A 22,445-nucleotide genomic window follows, 5' to 3' on the forward strand; every position below is an offset into this window, starting at 1 on the left:
AGGGGCAGCTAAACTGTGACCCTCCAGACGTTGTTGGACTACAGCTCCTGTCATCTCTGACCATTGGCCATAGTGTCTGGAGCTGATGGGAGCTATAGTCTAACAACAATCGGAATGCCACAGGTTAGTCACCCCTGCACTAAACTGTTAATCTAAAACAACTGGTAGCTTCTGATATTCCCATGACCATGCCAGAGATGGAGAGGACAGGAGAGTATGCAAGGGTTTAGCATTATGTGCAAATTGGGCCACAGTGATTTATTGCATCTTATCTGCAGAGATAGAATACTATCCACATGCTCTGCCTATCATAATGACTAGTGTTTTGCTAGTATGAAATAAATGCATCCCCCCCCCCCCAGAAAAATAGGTGGATTGATTTACAAAATCATACTATTGTTGCATATTTCCTATTTCCCTGTAATTATTCCCCCAGAAAAACTTCCTGTTGAAGCTAAACTGCCATGGTACAAGCAAGCCCAGGAGCTGGAAGAGGGAACAACAGTATCAGAAGAACCAACGTGAGTATAACTTGCTGAACGTGTGATTAGTCAGAATCTGATCAATGCATTAAAATAGTATTTTACTTTAAAATTATATGTGGTGAATTTTATTACATTCTGGAGTACACTTAAATCCCATTGAAGTTAGCATATATTCTATGTCCCATAATCCTGCCCAATTTCAAAGTGTTCCTGGCTGATTTGTTTCTTCTGTGAAGAGTTAAACCACAATCAACATGGTGTAGCTCTCTGACTGGGTAAGTTGATTCACAGAGGGCTTATTTTTATGACCTTCTAAGCTTGTAGCAGCTGAGGTTTTTAATCAAGTTGTACTGATTTTCACTCATAGCCGAAGTGGTTTTGTGCATGCTGATTGAGTTTATTTATTTTGGTTCATGTAAACTAGTGAATAAGAGCTGACTCAAATGTTTAGGTGCTGAAGTAGTACAAACCTCTCATATAACTGTATGGTTCAGCCTTCACATTAGTTTGAAAGCACACACACAGCAAAACTTGCCCCTTCTAGCCCATACTACCTAAGAGCCAGGATAGATGATACATTCATCACAGATATGTCAGTTCTCAGCCATGTTATTGAGAGCAATTCATCAGGTGAATTCATCATGAGTCCATAAGATCAAAGCTTTTTTCTGCAGTCCCAGGGTTCATCAGATGCCTATACCAAAAGCTTTCCAACTTGAAATAAATTTTGCTTAATGAAATGTTAAAAACTAAATTACTCAGTCAACAAAGTATCCAAGTACTATGTTGCAAGACTAACAAATTAGATAACAAATTAGGCCGCAGTCCTTAAGGTTACAAGGGCCTTCTCCATGGTGGCAGCCAACTTTGGAATGTCGTTCCCCAAGTGGCACACCTGGCACCAACATTCTGACATCAGGCTCACACTCGTGTTTTTATGAATGGCTATTTGCTGCTGTAATGAATACATAATTATTATGATTGTATTTGCTGCTGATTATCTGTTCTCACTGTTGATTTATTACAATTTTTTATAATTGTACTTTATTATTCTCTACCTGCCCTGATACTTATTTGAAGGGTGGGACAAAATATAAATAAATGAATAAGTTAGAATGATCAGAAACATGGAAACCCTATTTAGGCATGGGGAGAAGAGAATAGTCTTGCTTCCTTTGCCTTGCCCCCTCTGTCTTGTCCTCATTGTCCATTCTGTGTCCTCCATACAGGCTGTAAGGCTAAAGTCTGCAGTGGGGAGCTTGCTGTAAGTGTGCAGGCTTCCCACTCAATTTAGAACACTGGGGGGGGATGCCATAGTCCTGATCCAGATTCTAGCTCCAGCAGCTATTTAAAGTTGATAAATCAATTAGACACTGCCCAGGTGCATGTGAAGTTTGGCCATGCACGGCACAAAAAAGAACAGGGCCAAGCAAACTGCATCGTACTGAAACTGGCAGGGCTTACTTAAGGGCTACTTAAAGGCAGGAGTGAAGAATCTTAGGTCTGTGAGCCGAATTAGACCATCCAGGCTTCTCGGTCTGGCCCTTGGGACTCTTCTCACACCATGGTCCTTCTGAGCCCACATCCTCTAGTCCCAGGCTGCACCCCTCAATGGCCCTGCTTCGCACCCTTCTCAGGGGCTTTTGCCTGGCTGGAATGTGTCCTTGAACTGTGATAATGCCTCTTGCTTGTCCAGAACTTCTGGCTTTTATAATTCACAGATAAGAGTCACACCTGGTGGTCCACCCACTTCTTCCTCTGGCCCAATGCACAATTGGCATGTGGCCCCCAAAAGGATATCTAGCCCTTGGACTGAAAAAGGTTCCCCACTCCTTCCTGAAGGGGAAAGAATAACACTTGTGGTGGTGGTGGGTACATCTAGATGATTCAAGCAAATGATCCACTGTATGCATCATAATAAGAAGCTAATATTTTTGCCAACCTTTGAATGCACCCCAGACTCCAAAGGTACATACACATGAACACACACTTTTATTCCAAACATTTATATGTGGAATAACAAAGATTGCAGCTCCGTACTCCCATCAGAGTAGATTAAAATTGCTCCACTGCACAAAAGCATTCATTAAGTGAAAATAAACACTTTTTAATCAAGCTTCATTGCTTTAAAATCTCTGATTCTCTCTGAATACAAATTAGGATAGTTACAATATTTCAAAAAGGGCCCACTATATGGGAATGGAGATTGAAATTTCTTGATCTAGCTGCAATGGACAAATTAACTAACCTGATTTGGGAAAGCATTCATTCTGGTTTGTGTGTGTGATGGTGGGGGTTAGATGACATGAGCTATTTACTAAACATTCATTCTGATTTGTTTGTGGGGAGGTTATATAGTGTTGCCTCAATTTTTGGTGCATTTTCCCATCACACTCCTTATTGCAAAAAGCTTGAAATTAAAGGTGAGTTTATTGCACAAGAGTGCTAAATCAGATTTAACAGTGCAGGCTAAATTTGCCAATATATAATTGAATGCCACCTGAAAATAGTGACCGTCTGGAAGCACCCTTTATTCACAATCTCATCTTGCTGTATGAGGAACAATGAGCTGGAATAATGCTTGTTATACATTAAGGATGGGGAGAGAAATTCAATTCAGTTTGCATGTAAAGGTGAACATACCTAATTCATGCTTTCAGAAATTATATGTGAACCGAAACACAGCCATCCTTTGCAATTCACACTTCTCCAAATGTTGCCATGCAGTTCTCCAGCCAAGAAATACGTATGAAAATGCATATGTTAAGGTACAGTGTGTGTAAAAATGTATTTATTCATGAAAATATATAAAATGCATTATATATGGGGAAATTGTTTGCAAAAATCAGGCAAAATTATTGATGAATTTTCATGAGGACTTTTAAAACAAAATTCACAAACTGATGTGGAAATGTGGAGAACTGAAGATTGGAAAAATGAGTAACGGAGAGAAACCAAAATGTGATAGTTTCTCCCATCCCTATGCTTAACTTAGCAAATGATACATGTGTCCCATGGACTGCTTGTGTAACTGATGTTACTAGACTGCAAGATCCTCTTTCAGTTGTTTGTTTCTCTTTTTGTGTTATTCTTTGCTTGTTCTTCCTCTGTTATTGTAGCTGTCACACAGCTCTTGCTATACTTGCAAAGGTCAATAAAAAACAGCTTTTTTATAGTGGGTTTAAAAAGAACACTTAAATGTCATGGGAGGAAAAAGCCTTTCCTGACCATAACAGGTCACTACTGAGCCATCAGAGTTAAATGCATCATATAATACACTTCATAAATTTGTCCAGTACAGTTTTAAAACCAATCAGATTGTAAGCTCCCATGACTGTTCTAGGAAACTATTTCAGAATTTCACTCCTCTGGTTATTAGAAACCATTTTCTCATCAACAGTTGAAGTGTATTAGTGGACTCCCTTAATTACGGGAATCTTTTGCCCTTGTTTCTATAGGAATCTAAATTTTCTTCTCCAAATATACAGCTGTTACACAACATTATCCTTATTCTGTTCCTGAGCTCCCTGCAAAGTGATGCTGACCAACCAACCCCCCCCCAAAACAAATATATAGCATGACAGTGAATAGGTTGGAATGACAACATGAGACAATTGTCTGGGATAAGAGTCACAAATTTATTAACTGGATAACTAGGGTCTGCACTGAGCATAAGTAGATTCAGGACAAGTGTGGCCAACCTTCTAGCCTAGGAGACTGTTGGAAGAGTTTTCACTAGTCCCTGCTGGACAATACAACTCTGGCACAAGGCACCAGATCCAAGAAACTTGCAGATCTGTACTGTTCATCACCTGCCCACCATAGAGGTGGACCAAAATTCTCAACCCATCCCCTCTGGCAGCGTTCATTGCACAGGTCTCCTGGGACCAAAGGCTGCCCTCCATTCCAGCCAGATGGCAATGGGGGGTGGATTGAATAAACATCCTGTAACCCGCTTCAGGTACCTCAGGGTGCTCTCAGCCGTTTGGAAGCCCACACTACCTGCCAGTTGTGACCAAATTAAAACAAGCCAATGAGCTAAGTATATATGCTAGTTGAGAAATCTAGCCACCCTAAAAAATCATCAGTAAAAAGTAGATCAAAAAGCGTATACATGGTCATTCAGGGGCACCTACAAAATTCCTGCTTAGCCCCCTGCAGAGTGGCTAGGGCATTCTTTACTGTTCCTTGGGGTGGATTGCTGTGCCGAGAAAGCAAAGCAAAGTGAGAAGCTATCTTATTTAGGCATCTATCCCACCTTTCTCCCAATATCCCCCACCCCCATATCTTTCCTCTGTCCATAAGTGGGAGACTCGCCCCCAGTCAAAACCAGAGGAGCAACATTGTCTGAGTTGTGTGTGTCTGTGTGTGAAAATGAACAGGTACTGAGAAGCAAGTGCAGTGCAAATTCAAAGAACACATCTGTGGATTTCTCAGATTTCCGTATTATTGATCTACCCAGCTGAAATATTATAACGGACCTGTGGGGGAGAAGATTAAAAAACAAGCACTGCAAGGCTTCCTCATAAGGTCAGCCCTTTCCTTCCTAGAATAACGAAGGGGGATTTGATTTCCCACAGGATGTTAATAACAGCCAGATTCCACACGAAATGAGATCATCCAGTATATTTGTCTTTGTTTAAAAGCAGCCAAGCCAGGAGGAGGGAATTGGATCAGGTGGTGGCACAGTGGAAGGGCCACTTAATTTTCACCCCCCTGCTGTTTCTTCAACTACACTTACACCTTCTCCAAACTGCTACTCTGATGAAAGGGACAGGGTTAGCCCTACCATTAGGCAGAGTGAAGGAACTTCCTGAGGTCGTAGATCCTCCTCAGCCCCCAGCCATTTCCTTCTGTTCCCACATGCTCTCTCCTTGCCCCCCTAATTTGACCTACTTCCTCAGGTGTGGCGAAAGATTCTACCCCATTACCAGTGCCACCCCAGTTGGGTTCTGTATATTGAATTAGGAGGGGGTGCCGTCTTCTCCTTTGCTTCAGGCAACAAAATGTCTTCAGCTTGCCCTAGGAAGGGGGAAATGTGGAAGTTTAAGATTAAGGTTTAAGAACCCTGTATTCCAAAATACATTGAGCTGTGATTAGGGATGGGAAAGAATTTTGCTGAAATTTCTGATAGTTTGCAGGTTCACTATCTTTGTGGACTGATCCTGAATGCAGCAATTTCCCCCGGCTTTTCCTGGGACCATTTTTTTAAAAAAAAAAAACAGACTCATAGAACTTTGCTAATGTAAAACTGACCAGCCTACCTCTTTGCTTTAACTTGAAACTGACCAGTCTGGTTTTGCTTTGCTAACCTGAAATTGACCAACATGTGTGTTCACTTTGCTAATGTTAAACTGACAAGCCTTTATCTTTGCTTTGCAGCCTGAGTCTTTGCTTTGCTCAGCCTGTCTTTGCTTTGCTAATGTAAAATTGACCTGCCTGTATGTTTGCTTCCCCAATCTTAAACTGACATGACTGTGCCTGTTCTTTGCTAAGGTGAAACTGACTAGCTTGTGTGTTGGTTTGCTAAGGATACACTGACATGCCTGTGTCTTTGCTTTGCATTAAAGTGATCTCTCCTTTTCTCCCAGGGCTGGGGGGGGGGAGAAAGGAAGGAAGACAGGGAGATGGAGGGGAGGAGACAAAGGGGTGGTTGGGCACTGGGCAGAGGGAAAGCCCTTTTCCTTTCCTTTCTGAAAGGAAAACATTGAAAACAATATTGTTATTTTTCGGGAGAGGAAAAATTTGAACAGTGAAAGCAAAGGATAGTGGAAAAATAACTAACCTGAAACAGAACCACCTGCCAGTTCAATGGAATGCAACTGAGCAAGCACCAACAAGTGGATCCCATTCCTAGCTGTGTTGTATCTAGCCTTCCTGGAAAAAATGGTGGTTTTGACTGACCATCTATTTTCGTCACATAAAGTTTGTCTTCCATATAGAAAAGCTGCCATGCTGGCATGGCTAATCTATAAATCAAGTGAGTTATAATTGAAGCAGTGGGGAACAGTAAGAAAAGATACAATATTATACTCAAGATGATAATTATATGTATATTTTATATATTGTGTATAACTATATATTTGTCAACAGTTACATGATGAAGTAATACTTCAGTGCTATTATATGTTTCATATGTGCCTTTTGTTCATTTATAGGCAAGTGCCAGAATCTGTTTTTATTTATTTTAATTTGAAAACCCGTATATGGACTTTTGCAGCTTTTTCTCCACCATTAAACTATAATTACCCTTCAGCTGTATAATTGGAATAAAGCACTGTCAGCATGTGTGTCAAATAGGGATCACATTGCTTACATTGGAAAAGGATGATTTGAATTGTAGCCCATATTTCTGCTGGAGAGCACTGAAAAAGTAAGCTAGAAGGAGCTTCAGTTCCAGAAAAAGGCGTGTTTGTGGCCCTTTTGACAAAAGGCTAGATCTGGATGTTGAGAATTAATTTTGACATTGCTTTATAAGGAAGAGAATCTCCCAATATGCTTTATGTTGTATAGTTATTACATGCTTTATACAATGTTAACGCAAGAGATTTGTAAACAGTGATACATTTTTGTAAGGGTTCTGGCATAAGGGAGAGAAGAGAAAATATGGAATATAATTATAAAGTATTTTGGACCAACTGCAAAGACCATATGACTGAAGGAATAATAGAAGGCATTGGACTGAAAAAATGAAAGGAATCCAAGAACTTTAGAAGATTTCTTTTGTACTTATAAGCAACTTTTTATTCAACAGAGCTGTTTACTGAGTTGTTTCCCCAGCTGTAAAATGGAGAAACAACTCTGTAAAATAAAATATTTTGCAGTGTTGTGGTGAATTAAGGGTTGTTTGTTGGAAGAAGATATATTTGTTATCTTTGGCTTGTTGTGAAATACCCTAACAACAACAACAACAAACATTTATTACCCACCCTTCACCCAAAGGTCCCAGGGTGGGTTGTAGCAATTTTAATGCAACAGCATTTAAAACAATTTAAAACAACCTAATATCACAAAGGTGGGTCCTAAAAATATGTCTCAGGTGTCCATGGCCAGGGTCGAGAGGTGCATCTTCAGCATTCACCTAAAACTGTACAATGAAGTTGCCAGACATACTTTACTACCCCATTTACAGCAGGGGATGAAGTGGGGACAGCATTTCATCAATTTTCAGGGATAGGGCCAAAAATATTTAAAGAGGTGCCCTTAGGTGTAGTAGGTCACAGCAACAGCTTTTTATTCCCCTCCCCTTTCTTTGTGTGGTTGGGGGAGCAAAGTAAAGTGTTTTGTGTGGTTAGGGGACATCTTTTGGGAGTGGGAGACACTGACCATCAAACTCCCCTGCCCTGCATGCACATATACAAGCTGCCACTGCCACTCATCATACTAAGATACTCATCTACCCAAGGTACTCACAGCCTTTTCTCCACCTGAATTACTTTGAATATCTCCCCCCCCAAATTAAGGAGGCTAAATTCACTGCACCTTAGCTCCTTCTCCCATTACAGTTCATTTTTATAAGCCTATTGTCTACAAACCTTCCAAAGGCAACAGTACTATATGAGAATAATCAGCAATATGATCCCTGTGCAAAACAGCTAAATTAAGGGTTGACTTCTATTGCCAATCACTATTAGAAACAAGACAGATGACTCATATTAAAACTTCTTTAGAGTTCTAGACTGCAAGGATCTTAATGCTCTACTTTTTTTAATGAAGATTAAAGCATGCCTCCAAAGAACATCTCTTAGACCCTTTAGGCTGCAATCATATGCACACTTGCCAGTGAACACAGTGGGACTTGTTTCTGACTAAACATGCATAAGGTTACTCTGTTAATTGATTAATATGTCAACACATTGAATAGATGTCTAAGTACTAACAGCACATCAGGAGAAGGGCAAGGAGAATAAAATATCCTTGATTTTTCCTTCTTCCCATCCCTTTCCTGAGTGGCCTGGACAGTGCACAATTCCATGCTGGATGGAGCCCGAATTACAGCCCTTCTGGGGAATGGGGATACACTGTAACATTATGTTGCAGGTCCCACGTGTCAATTTATCTAATCTGGCCTTGGTGAACTCCATCTATGGATGTAGGCCAAGTATCACTTCATACTACAATTGTTAAAAGCATTGTCTAAGCCAGTGTGCAAGCTCAGTAATATGGCATCATATTACATTTTCATTTGTATTTAAAGTAGCTCTTTTAACAATCTGATGTTCATTCCGAAGAGTGCTCATTAATCTCTGACCACTGTCTTACTTTTTGAAAGGAATCCAAGAATTAAGAAGAGATTAATAGGCAAAAAACCTTTCAGTTTAAGAATGTACCTATAGCCCACAGATATTTCTATCAAACTTTAAAAAGCAGGGAAATTGGGCAGCTATAGTGAATGCACCAGGGGAGCAGGAGACCTGACCTCCTCTCTGAGATATTGTACTGCCCTACAAAGTTGTCAAAATGCAAACACAATTTTGGTTGGTCTTTCACTGTCCAATCCACTTCCTGTATAGCTTGGAAGAATTTGGTAACATCTGCCTCTGAGCATATGGTGAGTGGTGGCAACACCTGCCATCTCCAAAGATTACATGTTTGTATGTTTGTTGGTGTTCTTCTTACTTTGCTTCATTCCTGTGTTACTGTTGTTTCTACAGAGAATCTAATCTAGAAAGTTTTATTTCTCTCATTATTCATCCCAGAAACCTGTGTCAAATTTATTTTTATTAATTTCAAAGCCTTTTTATTGGCCAGTGTCATATGATGGCAAGGACAGCCTTTTGTGTTTAAAATTGGAGGTTATGTTCTATTTCTACTTTGGGTGCATTAACAGTTGAATCTGAAACTGCAGTTTATGTAAAATCAGGCTGATTACAATATGTTGCTACTTCAGCAATGACTCTAGCGGTTGGGAAAAACAAACTTGCTCTGCCCAAGATGCATGTTTTCAGCCTGCTATGTTTAAACCACTTCATTTAAAGAAGGGTGGGTATGGTCAATTAAAAACATAAAGCACACCAAGAATTTTACTAGAATATATTTCACCTCCCACTGTTTTATCTTGTACAAACTTAGACACTCCTGATGTCCACTGGAGACTATTCTGCAGAATAGTCAGTGCCATTATTCCACAATTATTTTTGGAGTTTTTTAGTGTAAATTTTGCAAAGTGTTGCTGTACTTCACATATTCACAGAAATAAAAGCAAAAGAAAATGATTTCCTATAGGAAACTTCACTAAAATTGCAAAGGAAATCAGACATATTTAAAGTGACTACAGTAGGGCCCCGCTTATACGGCGGGTTCCGTTCCGGACCCCTGCCATAAAGCGGAAATCGCCGTAAGGTGGAACCCCATTGACTTTAATGGGGCGCATCGCGCAAAAATGACGTGAAAATGCTGCAAAATGCCGCAAAAGCGGCTTTTAAAGAGGGGAGGAAACCCGCTGCATTAGCGGAACGCCGGGAAGCAGAGCGCTGGGAAGCGGGCGCCTACTGTATCTGAACTATGTCAGGTGTCTTAATAATGTTGCTTCCTCCCTGCTAAAACAAGATCAGCACAGTACATGTCTTCTTTCTATTATCTGGGCTGATTGCAGGTATTGCAACAATTCACCATATGCTCAGAGGCACATGTTACCAAATTCTTCCAAGCTATACAGGAAGTGGATTGGACTGTGAAAGTCCAACCAAAATTGTGTTTGCATTTTGACCAATTTGTAGGGCAGTCCAATATCTCAGAGAGGAGGTCAGGTCTCCTGCTCCCCTGGTGCATTCACTATAGCTGCCCAATTTCCCTGCTTTTTAAAGTTTGATAGACATATCTGTGGGCTATAGGTACATTCTTAAACTGCAAGGTTTTTTGCCTATTAGTAAATTTCTTTGCTTTTTAATCCGGGAGGTAAGAAATTGGATCCTGTGCAAGCTTGCTGAGAATGGACTGATCATTTGCATGCTTATTGAGTTCAGTGGGATTTATTCCCCTGCAATCATGCTTAGGATAGGTGAAACTAACCACAGAGGATGGGGAGGGTAAAGGGGAGGAGGGGGGATGGAAGCAGGAAGGAGTGGGAGGGGAGAAGAAGGACAGGTTTGATCATTTGCATGTTTATTGAATTCAGTGGGATTTACTCCCATGCAATCAGGCTTAGGATAGGTAAAACTTACTGGGGGGAGGGAGGGACAGCTGGAGTGGGCAGGGAAGGAGGAAGGAGGAAGAGGGGAGGGGAGGAGGAAGAGAGAGGAGAGGGGAAGGAGGGGAAAGCCAGGTCTGATCATTTGCATGCTTATTGATTTCAATGGGATTTACTCCTATGTAATCATGGTTAGGATATGTAAAACTGACCATGGAGGAGGAGCAGGGAAGGGGAGAGAAGAGGGAAGGAGAAAGGGAGAGGGGAGCGAAAGGAGGGGATTGGAGGGGGAGGGGGAAAGGAAGGGGCAGGGGAGGGCAGGTTTGATCATTTGCATGCTTATTGAGTTCAGTGGTATTTACTCCCGTGCAAATATGCTTAAGATAGGTAAAACTGACCAAGGGGAGGGGGAAGGAGAGGATTGGAGGGGGAGGGGATTGGAAGGGGAGGGGAGGGGCAAGAGGAAGGGGGTAGGAGGGAGGAGAAGGGAGGGGGTTTGATCAGTTGCATACTTTTTGAGTTCAGTGGGATTTATTTCTGTGCAATCATGTTTGAAAATGGAAATGGACAGCCTTCAAGTCGATTCCAACTTATGGCAACCCTATGAATAGGGTTTTCATGGAAAACGGTATCAGAGGTGGTTTTACAATTGCCTTCCTCTGACACTGAGAGGCAGTGACTGGCCCAAGGTCACCCAGTGAGCTTTGTGGCTGTGTGGGGATTTGAATCCTGGTCTCCCAGGTTGTAGTCCAACACTGACCTGGGGGAGGGGCAGGGAGGGTAGGAGGAGGGGGAGGGGAGGAGATTGGATGGATGGGCTCTGGGCAGAGGGGAAGCCCCTTTCCTTTCCAAAAGGAAAATATTGGGAACAGTATTATTGCTTTTCAGTGTTTCCCCCACCTTTTTATTCTACAGCAGGCGCATGTAGCCTCCCAACCAAATTTAAACCAAAGCTGTCTCTGGCCACATCCACACCAGGCCTTTATTTCACTTTAGACAGTCAAGACTTCTCCCAAAGAATCCTGGGAAGTGTAGTTAGTGAAAGGTGCTGAGAGTTGCTAGAAGATGCCCTGTTCCCCTTACAGAGCTTCAATCAGAGCAGCTGACTGTTAAAGTACTCTGGCCAGGAGAATAGCAGTTTCATCTCAGCACCCTTCACAAACTACACTTCCCAGGATTCTGTGGGGGAAGCCATGACTGTCACACGTGAAATCAAAGTCTGGTGTTGGTGTGGCCCCCTGATTAAGCAAGCAAACAGCTGTGAGTCTGGGTTTTAGAACACTGACAGTTGGTTCTTACTGAGCATGCCCAACATCATTCAGTTCAATGCAAAAACATTTAAATTAATTAGAAATCAGGCAGGCATTTTTTAACTTTTAAACTGTAGAAGATGAAGGTCAGAGTATGGGGCAAGATCAGTAACAGGATTACAGGTCCTCTGTGAACACGGCTGATTTTTAATGAATTTCAACAGGTTATGAGAACTCTGACAGAAAAAAGTCCAAAAGTGCTCTGGGTTTTTTTTCTCTCTCTCTTTAGACTTTGAACTCTCAATTCTCTCTGACTGTTTTGTGTATCGCCATGAAAATTGAGAGAGTTGTTAAGCAAGCATTTCTGAGTTCAGGACTATAAGTTTTGTAAGGTTTTGTTTTGAAATGAGTTTATGGGAAGCATCAGAATCGCATGGGGGTATTTTCAATTTAACATTGTGGAATGTGAAAAATCCCCGCTGGCTATAGTATACAGTCACTCTTGTGGCTGTATAATTTTATTTGTACTTATAATCACCTTTTTATTCAGCTGATCTGCTCACTTTTCAGAGTTGTTTCCTCAGCTGTAAAATGGGAGTAATAATATATTTTGCTGTGTTGTAGATTGCTTGAGGCAATGCCCTATAAGTCTAGATTGGATAAGGTCAGAGGAGCAACTTAAACCTCAGCAGCGTCCTGACATGCATCACTTTTTATCCTCCAGTGACCACAGAAATAATAAAAACATGAGAAAGAGAGACCACATTGTTAGCATTATATATAGCCTTTTAGGTAGGAATTATGCTCCCTTGGATACTACTTTCAAATGCAACTGTAGGAAGTATAGATTATAAAAGGAGCTGCAAAGAATAAATCCACCAGTGAGTAAAATGTACTCATAAACTCCTGATGGCCCTATTTCTTGCTACATTATCACATTGATGTTTGGAAGGTACAGTATGCGATAGAGATCATTCAGACCTTGGCTATCCTCATGTTCCACTTCTTCATTGGGGCCTGATTTAATATTCCATTACCCAAACTGGAATCAGAGTCAGAGACCCATTAGTTTTCATCTGATTTGTTTTGCTGGAGAGTTTGCAGAGGGGAGGGGATGGGGGGATGGGGGGAGGGAAGGAGGTATGTAAAAGATTTCACTTTGTAACTCTTGAAAAACACTTTTGTATGTTAACATGATATCCAGCATTTAACATTTTGCCATGAATAACCTGGTGTGAGCTGTAAAACTAAAACAAAGAAGTAAAAAGGACAAACTGTATATATCTGGATACCAGATGGCATCAGCTAAGTGATGGGGCTGATTCAGTAAAGAACAAAAGGAAATTCATGACATGCATCTATTTGAGTAGAACCCACAGGGAACAGAGTATCTGCAGAAAGGCCAATAGTCTAGAATCGCCCAGCAATCATTACTAAATGTTCAAGCAAGTTTGCTTATCGCCATTCTTAGAAATGTGAGATTTTCTACTAAATATATGTAAGGAACCATACACGGGGGTTATTTTCAGATATGAGGAAGCACTCTTATCTTCATCTTATTGTTCTCAATATCCATGTTCATTCTTCCTGAGGTGCTTCAGTAAGTAGCAAACCAGCTTTTCATGATTTTTTTTAGGACCTCAAGTACAAAGTAGAAGTGATAATAAACAAATGGCTGCCACCAAAAATGTCAGCCTGGCATCTAGCTTCTTCCTCACTCTTGAGATAACAGTGTGTCCCTATATTATCAGTGGTGGCTCCCCGCTTGTGGAATGCTCCCCCAGGGGGCACAGCTGGCACCATAGTTAATTTTTTTAGGTGCCAGACAACAATCTTCCTTTTTATCCAAGCTTTTGTCCCTTAATTTGAAGGGCTTCAGGTACTGGCGGCCTCTTTTAGTATGGCAGGTTTTGTAAGACCTGTCTTTTATCAGTGCTGATGTATTTTAGGTGTTTAATAATAGTAGTAGTATTGGTTTGTTACAATTGGTGTTAAGTGTTTTATTATTGTTATAAATCGCTTTGGGTCGCATTTTCAAGAAAGCATCATCATCATCATCATTCTATGTTTCTCCCCCCCCCCAACTCATTGAATGATAGGCATCGGAGAAGCATAGAGCATCATGGTTACTGGAGTTCGGGCTCCTCCAGATGACCCATTTTTTCCGCATCTAGTCTGGTTTGCTTGCACGAAGCTTACACAGAGTTTAGACTATATCCGGTCTTTAGTGAGCATTTTTTTTCTGGTTTGTTTGCAGGGTGGTTATACGACATTGAGCATACATTCTGATTTGGTTGTGGGGAGTTTATACCTCTTCCTATGAATCATTCATTCATCCAACTGTTTTCAGTGCATCTCCCCAACACTGTCCTAACCACAAAAAGTCCTCTTTTTTAAAAAGTGGATTTGTGGCACTTGGTCCACTTTAACTGTGCAAACCTAAACTTGCAGTAAGTACTTGAATCCCTTCACAAAATATCACCCTGCTGGCACCCATGAGTAGGCTCTGCTTAGATGTTAGTGAGAGGAGGGGGAGCCACCTGTGCACTGTCATGTCTAGTTTAGAAATGGGGGAATCGGCCACTTTCACATGTGTCCCATTTCCATATAAGGCCATAGCATTTCTGTATTAATCTATTTTTTAAAACTCTGCCTTCAAATTCTAGTTTTAAATGTATTTTCTCCAAAAATATACATTTCCAAACATAGATTGATATTTTATAGTCATGAATTGTATCAGAAATTGGGGAAGTGTGAAAGCCACTGGAAAACTCATGTTCAGATCCACACATTAGTCCTAGAGGTGACGAGATCATGTCAGCTCATACTAGATTCACAAACATCAAATTAATCCAGCATCTCTAATCTAGTTTGGCCCTTGGAAGCTTCTGATAATATTCTAAACCTCCCCCTTCCCAGAAGGATGGCCAACTAATGAGAAAGTGGAGATGGTTTTTCTCCCTTCCTCATAATATTAGAATCTTGGAGCATCCAACAAAGCTGAATGTTGGAAGATTCAGGACAGACAAAAAAAGTATTTCTTCACACAGCAGCATATACTTATACTATGGAATTTGTTTCACTCGCACAATGACTTTGGACCCCTCCAGATAACCTATTTATTGAGCAGTCATCCTGATTTGCCTGCACAAACATTACACAGAGGTAGGGACGGGCAAATATATCAATTTCAGTTACTCTCAGTTGCTCTTTTTTCCAATCTTCAGTTCAGTTCTCCAGATTTCCATATCAGTTTGTGATGTTTTAAATAAAGTCCTCATGAAAATTCATCAGCTTTTGTTGGGCCTCAGCTCCTCGGCGGGGGCCAGGAAGGGGGAAGGCATGAGTTTCAGGGTCCCCAGCTGTCAGAAGGAGCGGTAGATCCAGGAGTTGTTGAGTCTCCGCAGGATAAGGGATGTGGGAGTGAGTTGGAGCCAGGGTCAGTTCCCATGGATGGCGCTCTCTCTGAAGAAGGGCGTACCCCACCCCCAGACCAAGACAAGGAGCTGTTGGAAGTTGCTCCGGAGGGCACGCTCCTTCCCCCACTGCCTAGCAGTTCTCGGGAGGTGCCAGGAGAGCAATCTCCCTCTGACATTGAGCCTGATGTATCCATTACTCTAATAAAACAAGAATTAATTACACCTGCGTCTCAGCCTCGTGGATCCCGCTCTGAATGGGACAGCTTTTTAGTGTGAATTTCTCCCAATATACACATTTTTGTATGCAATTTTACCTAGCAGTTTTGCAAAGCAGTTTTCCCTAATATAATGCATTTATGTTATTTTTGTTAATATATGCATTTATATGCACACATTACCCTAGTATATGCATTTTTGTACACAGTACTTGACCGGAAAACTGCACTGCAAAATTTGGAGAAGTGTGAATTTCAAAGGGTGGCTGTGTTTCTGTATTGTTTCAGAAAATGTGAATTAGGGTTTGCCTTTATTGCGAACTGAATTGGATTTCTCCCATCCCTATACAGAAGTTAAGATTATATCCAGTTTGTATTGAGCATTCATTCTGATTTGTATAGGGAAGTTATATGGCAATGAGCATTCACCCTGATTTTCTTGTGGGGTGTTTATATGTCTTCCTGTTAAGAATTTCAGTGCATTCCGTCATCGCTTTTGAAACCACAAAAAGGCAGGGGGCAGTTAAGTACATTTGTTGTGCTAGTGTGATAGAGTGCTTTAATTCAGCAAACCTAAAATTCTGGTGTGCAATTGAATCCTTCCTGAAAAATACGGACAGTCTGGAGGCGCCTGTCATTGGTTACAACCCATTGGCTTTTACCAGTTGTTTAAATGGTTGACAAACACATGGGGTGGTATTCAACAAACCTCTTCCACTAGCAGAAGAACTTGAACTAGTGCTAGTGGATTTTCCCCTCTCCGCCTCTGTGTCTGCCCCACATACCCCCTAAATCTGTTCTGGGTTTTCCCCTGACCTTCCAGAGCAAATTTGGTGATGTAGGGTGCACATAATTGAATACCACCCATAGAATTAATAATTAAATAATTTATTTAAAAATATGTGAAAATGGACTTGTTATTTAGGATACATTCTAATATTTCAGGTGTTCCTACTTTTCCAGTCTTATTAATTACTAATTAGTTAATAAATTATCACTTAGCACCAAAGTAGGCTTCTAAGTTATATTCCACAGATATTGGGGCACATCAAATTGCTGCATATTGTGATATTATCTATCTATCTATCATCTATCTATCTTTCAAATTGATATTCTGGCTTGGCAATTGCACATAATGAACCCTTCCACAAAAAGGACATCCTGTGGATGTCCACCAGGAAGTGACTATCAAAGAGGCATGATAGTCAAAAAGAGATGTGTTTGGTGTAGTAGTTAGAGTGTTGGGAGACCAGGGTTCAAATTCCCACTCAGCTATAAAGCTCAGTGGATAACCTCAGGCCAATCACTATCTCTCAATCTAACCTACCTCACAGGGTTGTTATGAGGATAAAATAGAAAGTATTCACTACCTTGAGGTCATTGCAGGAATAGTGGGTATAAATGTATTATTAACAATTAACATGTAAATAATGATAGAGCAAATAATTGGTAGCACAAATTGGTCCCAATCAGAAACACTTTTGGAATTGATTTTTGAGTACTGCAAAGAACAACAACTTTGCTTCAATTTAAACATGTTAAATGCTTTAAAAAGCCAATGGAGTGTGATGGCTTTCAAGAGTGTAGTTTGGAAAATCCTGAAATCTCCCTTCTGTTGTGTACTGAGTAGCTTGCTTTTAGGCAAGAAGATAATCTTTTTCACTCAGCTATTCTTCTGCAATATGATAATTATAATGCTGACCTACTTTACAAGGTTGTTATAGACATTAAAGCCAAGGCTGGCACCAGACTGCCTCAGGCCCATGTCATCATGCTCCCTAACACCCCCTTCCAATGCAGGTGGCATGGGCTTACATAGGCTCATCTGCCCCACCTACCTTTTCTGTTGCTATGTCAGCACTCTAGCATGCTGTGCACACATACCTGCCATCACCCAAAATGGCAGCAGGAGCATCAACCCTTTAGGGATGACCCAACCACCATCTTGGGTGATGGCAGGTGTTTTTGTGCAACACATTAGCATGCTGACACAGCAACATATGAGGTAGTTGGGGTGGGTGGGGCTATTTAAGCCTGCGATGCTTGAGTGAGGGGTATTTTCTGGGAGAGTGGTGCTCCCTCTTTGCAGTCCACAGCAACGTTGGGTCATTGGGCCCCTCAACCCAACACTGGTGTGATTTACGGAGCAGGAGCTCCACCCTCCCATCTTAAGGAAGGGCCCCACAGGGGCTCTTGGCCAGTGCCCAACTTGGTTGCCTGCTGGTGCCAGGCCTGATTACAGAAGCTCAGGATAACACTTCATGCATTTAATGAAGTGGACTGTAGCCTACAAAAGGTTATGCTATAATAAATTTGTTAATCTTTAAGGTACCACAAGACTCTTTGTTGTTTTTGCTGCATAAGCCTATTACGGCTATCTCTCTGGAAATTGCTACAATGAGATAGTGTAGCTGAAGCCTTTTGAATATTCCATGTATAGATGAAAGAGAGGAGAAAAGGAGACAGTTACAGGTGCAATGGAAGAACTGAGGAAAGGGCTGTCAGCAGGATGTTAGTTATAGGCATATTACTCTTGATATTATCTACAAATACTTTCTGCTCCTAGTTTTTGCACTGCTTTCTGTCAGCCAAACTATCTCTTTAGACGTATGCTTTCTGTTGTTGTGGTCCATTCATCTTTGAAACAATTGGGGAAAGTCCCTCCTGGTTGTCTGATCACGTTATGTGCTCTTTTCCTGCCTTGACTATTTCTCTTGCCACTTCTCTCTCGAAGCTTTGGCTATCTACTGCTCCATTTTGCTTTTGAGAATTTTAAAGATAAATTAATGTGATTGTTCCACGCCAAAACAAAATGTGGACATTCTCACTAATATATGTTTAAAATAGCATATATTTTGATAGAAAGATGATAGAATGTTTTTATATTATAAATGAGATGATCTTTATCTGAGCCACATTCCTGACCATAAATGTTAAATTTGAAGCATGTTCATTTTTATAAGTTGAAAGGACTCAGATCTTCCCATCTGCAGGGAGAAGAAGAGTTTATAAAACAATTGGGCAAAACTTCACATCAAACAGGAAGATGATGTGGTATTTTAGTTGGATGCTCAAGAAGTACCAAATTAAAGTTTAACTGGGGACAATGTCTTTTTTTTTTAAGATCTTTGAACAATTTGCTAGGTAGCATTAGCCATGATCCAAAGATATGGGCACCACTCACAAATCTGAGTTATTCCTCTAGCAGCTAACCCGAGATGACAAGGCAGTTGGGGAGTTCATGGAAGTGGCTGCCGTGGAAGACAGTCCAGGATAACACTCAAGGGGGTTGCGTTTCCATATAGCAGCTTGTGCAGTATGTTTTTGATCCAATTTCTCTATAAATATATATATATAGTGCTGTGTTTTTGTCACATATATGATATGAAATGATAAGGAAAATATATGATGATAAATATATAAAATTATGAATGTTATGGAGAAAGAATAAAGAGAATATTTTCTCTCAGGTTCATAATACTAGAACTAGGCTTATCCAGTGAAACCGTTGAGCTCTGGATAGAAAGGAAGAACGTATATACTTCACACAGAGCTCAATTAACAAGGAACTGGTCACTACCAAATGCAGCAATGACCGCAAGCAGGAGGAGACAAATTTGTGGAGGATTGACCTATCAACAGCTATTACCCATGACAGCAAATGGTGCATCCGCACACTGAGGTGGTATTCACTTGAATGCTGAGAAGGGGTGACTGTCTTATTCATATGCTGCTTGTGAACTTCCTGAAGCATCTGGAAACAGGATGATTCGCTATATGAATCTTGCAAGGCAATTGTGCGCTTATATGTTGCATGTTTTTTATACGGGCAACCATTCAAACATACAATCCCCAACCTATATTCTGAAGTGGTACAATCCCATATTAATGTCATTTGCATTCCAGGTGTTCACTAACAGTATGTAGCATAACATGAATCATAACTGAAACAAGTCATGAAACATCCTTTCTTCCATCCATATACTCTTTTTTAATTATGCACAAGTGTAATCAAGGTCTTACTTTACGTACAGTAATGAACAATTACTTGAAGGGTATACTGTAAAGGAAAGTATGGATATGTGTTATCCAATCTGGATATATGAATTTCAGTTATTAACCTCTACAATACAAGCTACATGCTATCTTTATAGCCTAGATCTTTTTATAAAAAATATGTATTGATTAAAGTTTTGATATTAGGGCTTGAAGGGATTCAAAATGTGGCAAGTAATCTTCCTGTTAATTATCACAGGCACTTAAATCCAGGGTACTATTTCAGGTTTCTGTTATGAAAGACAAAATGGTTTGGGGGGGGCACATTTCATAGCAATGTCTGGCTGGTGGTTTGGACTAGTTGGTCATAAGTTGCAATGGTCTGGTCTAAACAGTGTTATGATCTGCCTTTTCATCATGGATGTCATCTGTAATCATCATAAGAAGCAGTACAGTATGTCTGAATGTTCCCCCCCCTCCACCAACAGCTTCCTGTGCATAAGATCACAATTGCCTTGCAATTATGCTTCCAGTTGCCTCATGAAGTTCATGAGCAGGGCATGAATATAACTGTCATCTCATTTTACCAGCAACAAAAAAAATAGATGTCTACAAGTGGGACCTGCAACAAAATGTTGCAGTGTGGAGAACTGCTTTCAAAAATTCAAACCACTCCAGTCCATCCTTCTGTTCCCTCCTCCCCCATTTTCTACCACCCCCAACATTCAGCATTCTGTGGCCATTCAGTATGCTCAGGCTTCATTAGGCTGTTTTGGGGATCCTCCCCCTTAAGTATTTTTTGTATGTGTGTACTTCTGCAAATGCAGTTCTCTCAAGCCTACTGATATCTCCCTCTTGTATGTGGGTAATGCTGTTGTGGTTACATAACCAACAGCACTAACAGCCTGAACATTAGAAATAGATGGAATGATTTCAGTGTATGGAACCTCCATTTGATCCAGTTGATATTTAAATGCTAAGTTCCTTCCCATGTTAATTCACTGGGATTCATAGAATCTGAACTAAGTTGACCACAGTGATCCTGATAATCTAGATTCAAATGATATTTTTCTTACTAATTCTGGTATCGTAACCCTTTGTAACCAGCGCTTCCATTTACCGTAACTCTGATTAGCCAAGAGTTCCTCATAGATGAATAAGGTTGGAATGTATTTTTGTTACAATTTTTGTGCCATCATCATCATGGTTTATTTGTATGCTGCTTTTCTAAGTAGTCTTTGCTCAAGGCTGCTCACAACATGAAAAAGTTACATAATGTTACAAAACAAAATTCATATAGTCAAACAATAAGTTAAAGAAGATATCTTCAGAAACATACAATAAATTGAAACAATACCATTATAAGTCATAATAAGGTCCATCAATAAAATACAAAAGTACTACAGAAAAAGCAATGCACAACAGCAGAAACAACTGAGGAGCAGCTCATAAGCATATATTAAGTATTTCTTTCTCAGCAAAGCAGCACTATCACCAAATTTTAAAATATGGTTGTTATTAGTAAATGTTGACTTTCTAATGGCAACCTTGTATGTTTTATTGCTCTCAGCTCCACGGGTTCTCTTTATGCCTTTGAAGCAACTTATTACATTGCATATCCTTACCCTTCTAGGCTCATAACTCAAAATGCAAAATATCTGTTTAGGAAACAGAAAAAATATAACTTCCTGATGTTATTTCCTGCATTTCAGTTATGAATTACTGTGTGCAGTGAAATGATTGATAATGAGTAGATTATAGTTCATGCAGCAAATGTCATCCCCTGGAAGAGTTTCCTTACAGGCTATACATTTCTCTTTTTTGCTCTCACTTTGAGCATGTGGTTTATGCACATATCCGTATTTTTGTCTAACAGGGTGTTCTGCATGAATTTGTTAATAATAAAGTGATTTTGGACTGCATTAACTTGCAGTCATGTTTTGGGTAAAACACATAAGAGGAATCCATGAAATAATAAAATTATGAGGCTGGACTTTCTTTAAGGTTATCTGTCCCATATGCAGTGAGGAAGAAGACCAGCTTTCTTTACATTTGAACAGACCTTCACTCACAGGATGCTTCCAGTCAAGGGAATGCAATTTTCACCATGTCCTCTTCCCTTTACAAACCCCTAAAAAGCTGCTTCAGAGACTTGAGGGATTCTCTGTAACATTATAGGGACTGGCGTAAGTGTCTGAAGGGGGAATTGGCACAAATTGTATCTTCCCCCACCCCTTCTTCATCAGATGGCTCCCCTGAATCTCAGTTCCTTCTGTGAATGGAATGAGCCCTTCAGAGTTTTTTCATTATCAGGGAGTCTTGGACTTTGTATGTTTGAAGTCTGAACTTTCTATCCTTCTTGAAAGCTCCTTTATATTTCTGACACCTCAATCAGAGAGGCCCAGGTATCTCTGAGAGATGATTCTTATGTTTGCTCTTTCTCACTTTATTGACATAGGTTTATTCCTGAGGCCTGGTCTACCTGCAGTGTGACCTGTGGGGTAGGAATCCAAGTGCGCGTGGTGAAGTGCCAGGTGTTGCTGTTTTTCTCTCAAGCTGTGGCTGATTTGCCCATTGATGAATGTGAAGGGCCCAAGCCAACCTTCAAACAAGCTTGTTATGGTGGTCCTTGCAATGGGGAGACTGGCGAATATAGTCGTGAAGAGGCTGATCTTTTCTATGGTGCCTCACAGGATTTTGATGAACTCTATGACTGGGAGTATGAGGGCTTCACAGAGTGCTCTGAGTCTTGTGGAGGAGGTGAGTTATGATTTTTCAGTTTATTTGTTTCACTTGCTTTTAATTTTGCCCCATAGACAAAAATAGAAATCATTTGAATGCATCAAGACTAAGTTAATTGCACTCACTGAAATCAGTGGGTCTTAAGTCATGACTATCTTGTCTCATTGATTTCTTTGGAACTTAAAGTTGAACTAACTTAATCTCAGTCC

At 40.5% G+C, this 22,445-nt stretch overlaps 1 protein-coding gene across 11 annotated transcripts in view; it reads left to right on the plus strand.

Annotated features, from left to right (window-relative positions):
• The window catches only part of ADAMTSL1 (ADAMTS like 1), an 815,531-nt gene that overhangs the window by 649,902 nt on the left and 143,184 nt on the right, over positions 1-22,445 (plus strand). For all 11 annotated transcript variants that reach the window (XR_009763308.1, XM_061630623.1, XM_061630637.1 and 8 more), the window contains 2 exons: positions 437-521; positions 21,953-22,254. Coding sequence is in view for 10 of the 11 variants with exons in the window: in XM_061630623.1 (XP_061486607.1) it covers positions 437-521; positions 21,953-22,254 (387 nt within the window). In the remaining variant the exon portion in view is untranslated. The remainder of the gene's footprint in view (positions 1-436; positions 522-21,952; positions 22,255-22,445) is intronic.

Source organism: Rhineura floridana, chromosome 1 (genome assembly GCF_030035675.1).
Source record: "Rhineura floridana isolate rRhiFlo1 chromosome 1, rRhiFlo1.hap2, whole genome shotgun sequence".
Classification (NCBI taxonomy): Eukaryota; Metazoa; Chordata; class Lepidosauria; order Squamata; family Rhineuridae; genus Rhineura; species Rhineura floridana.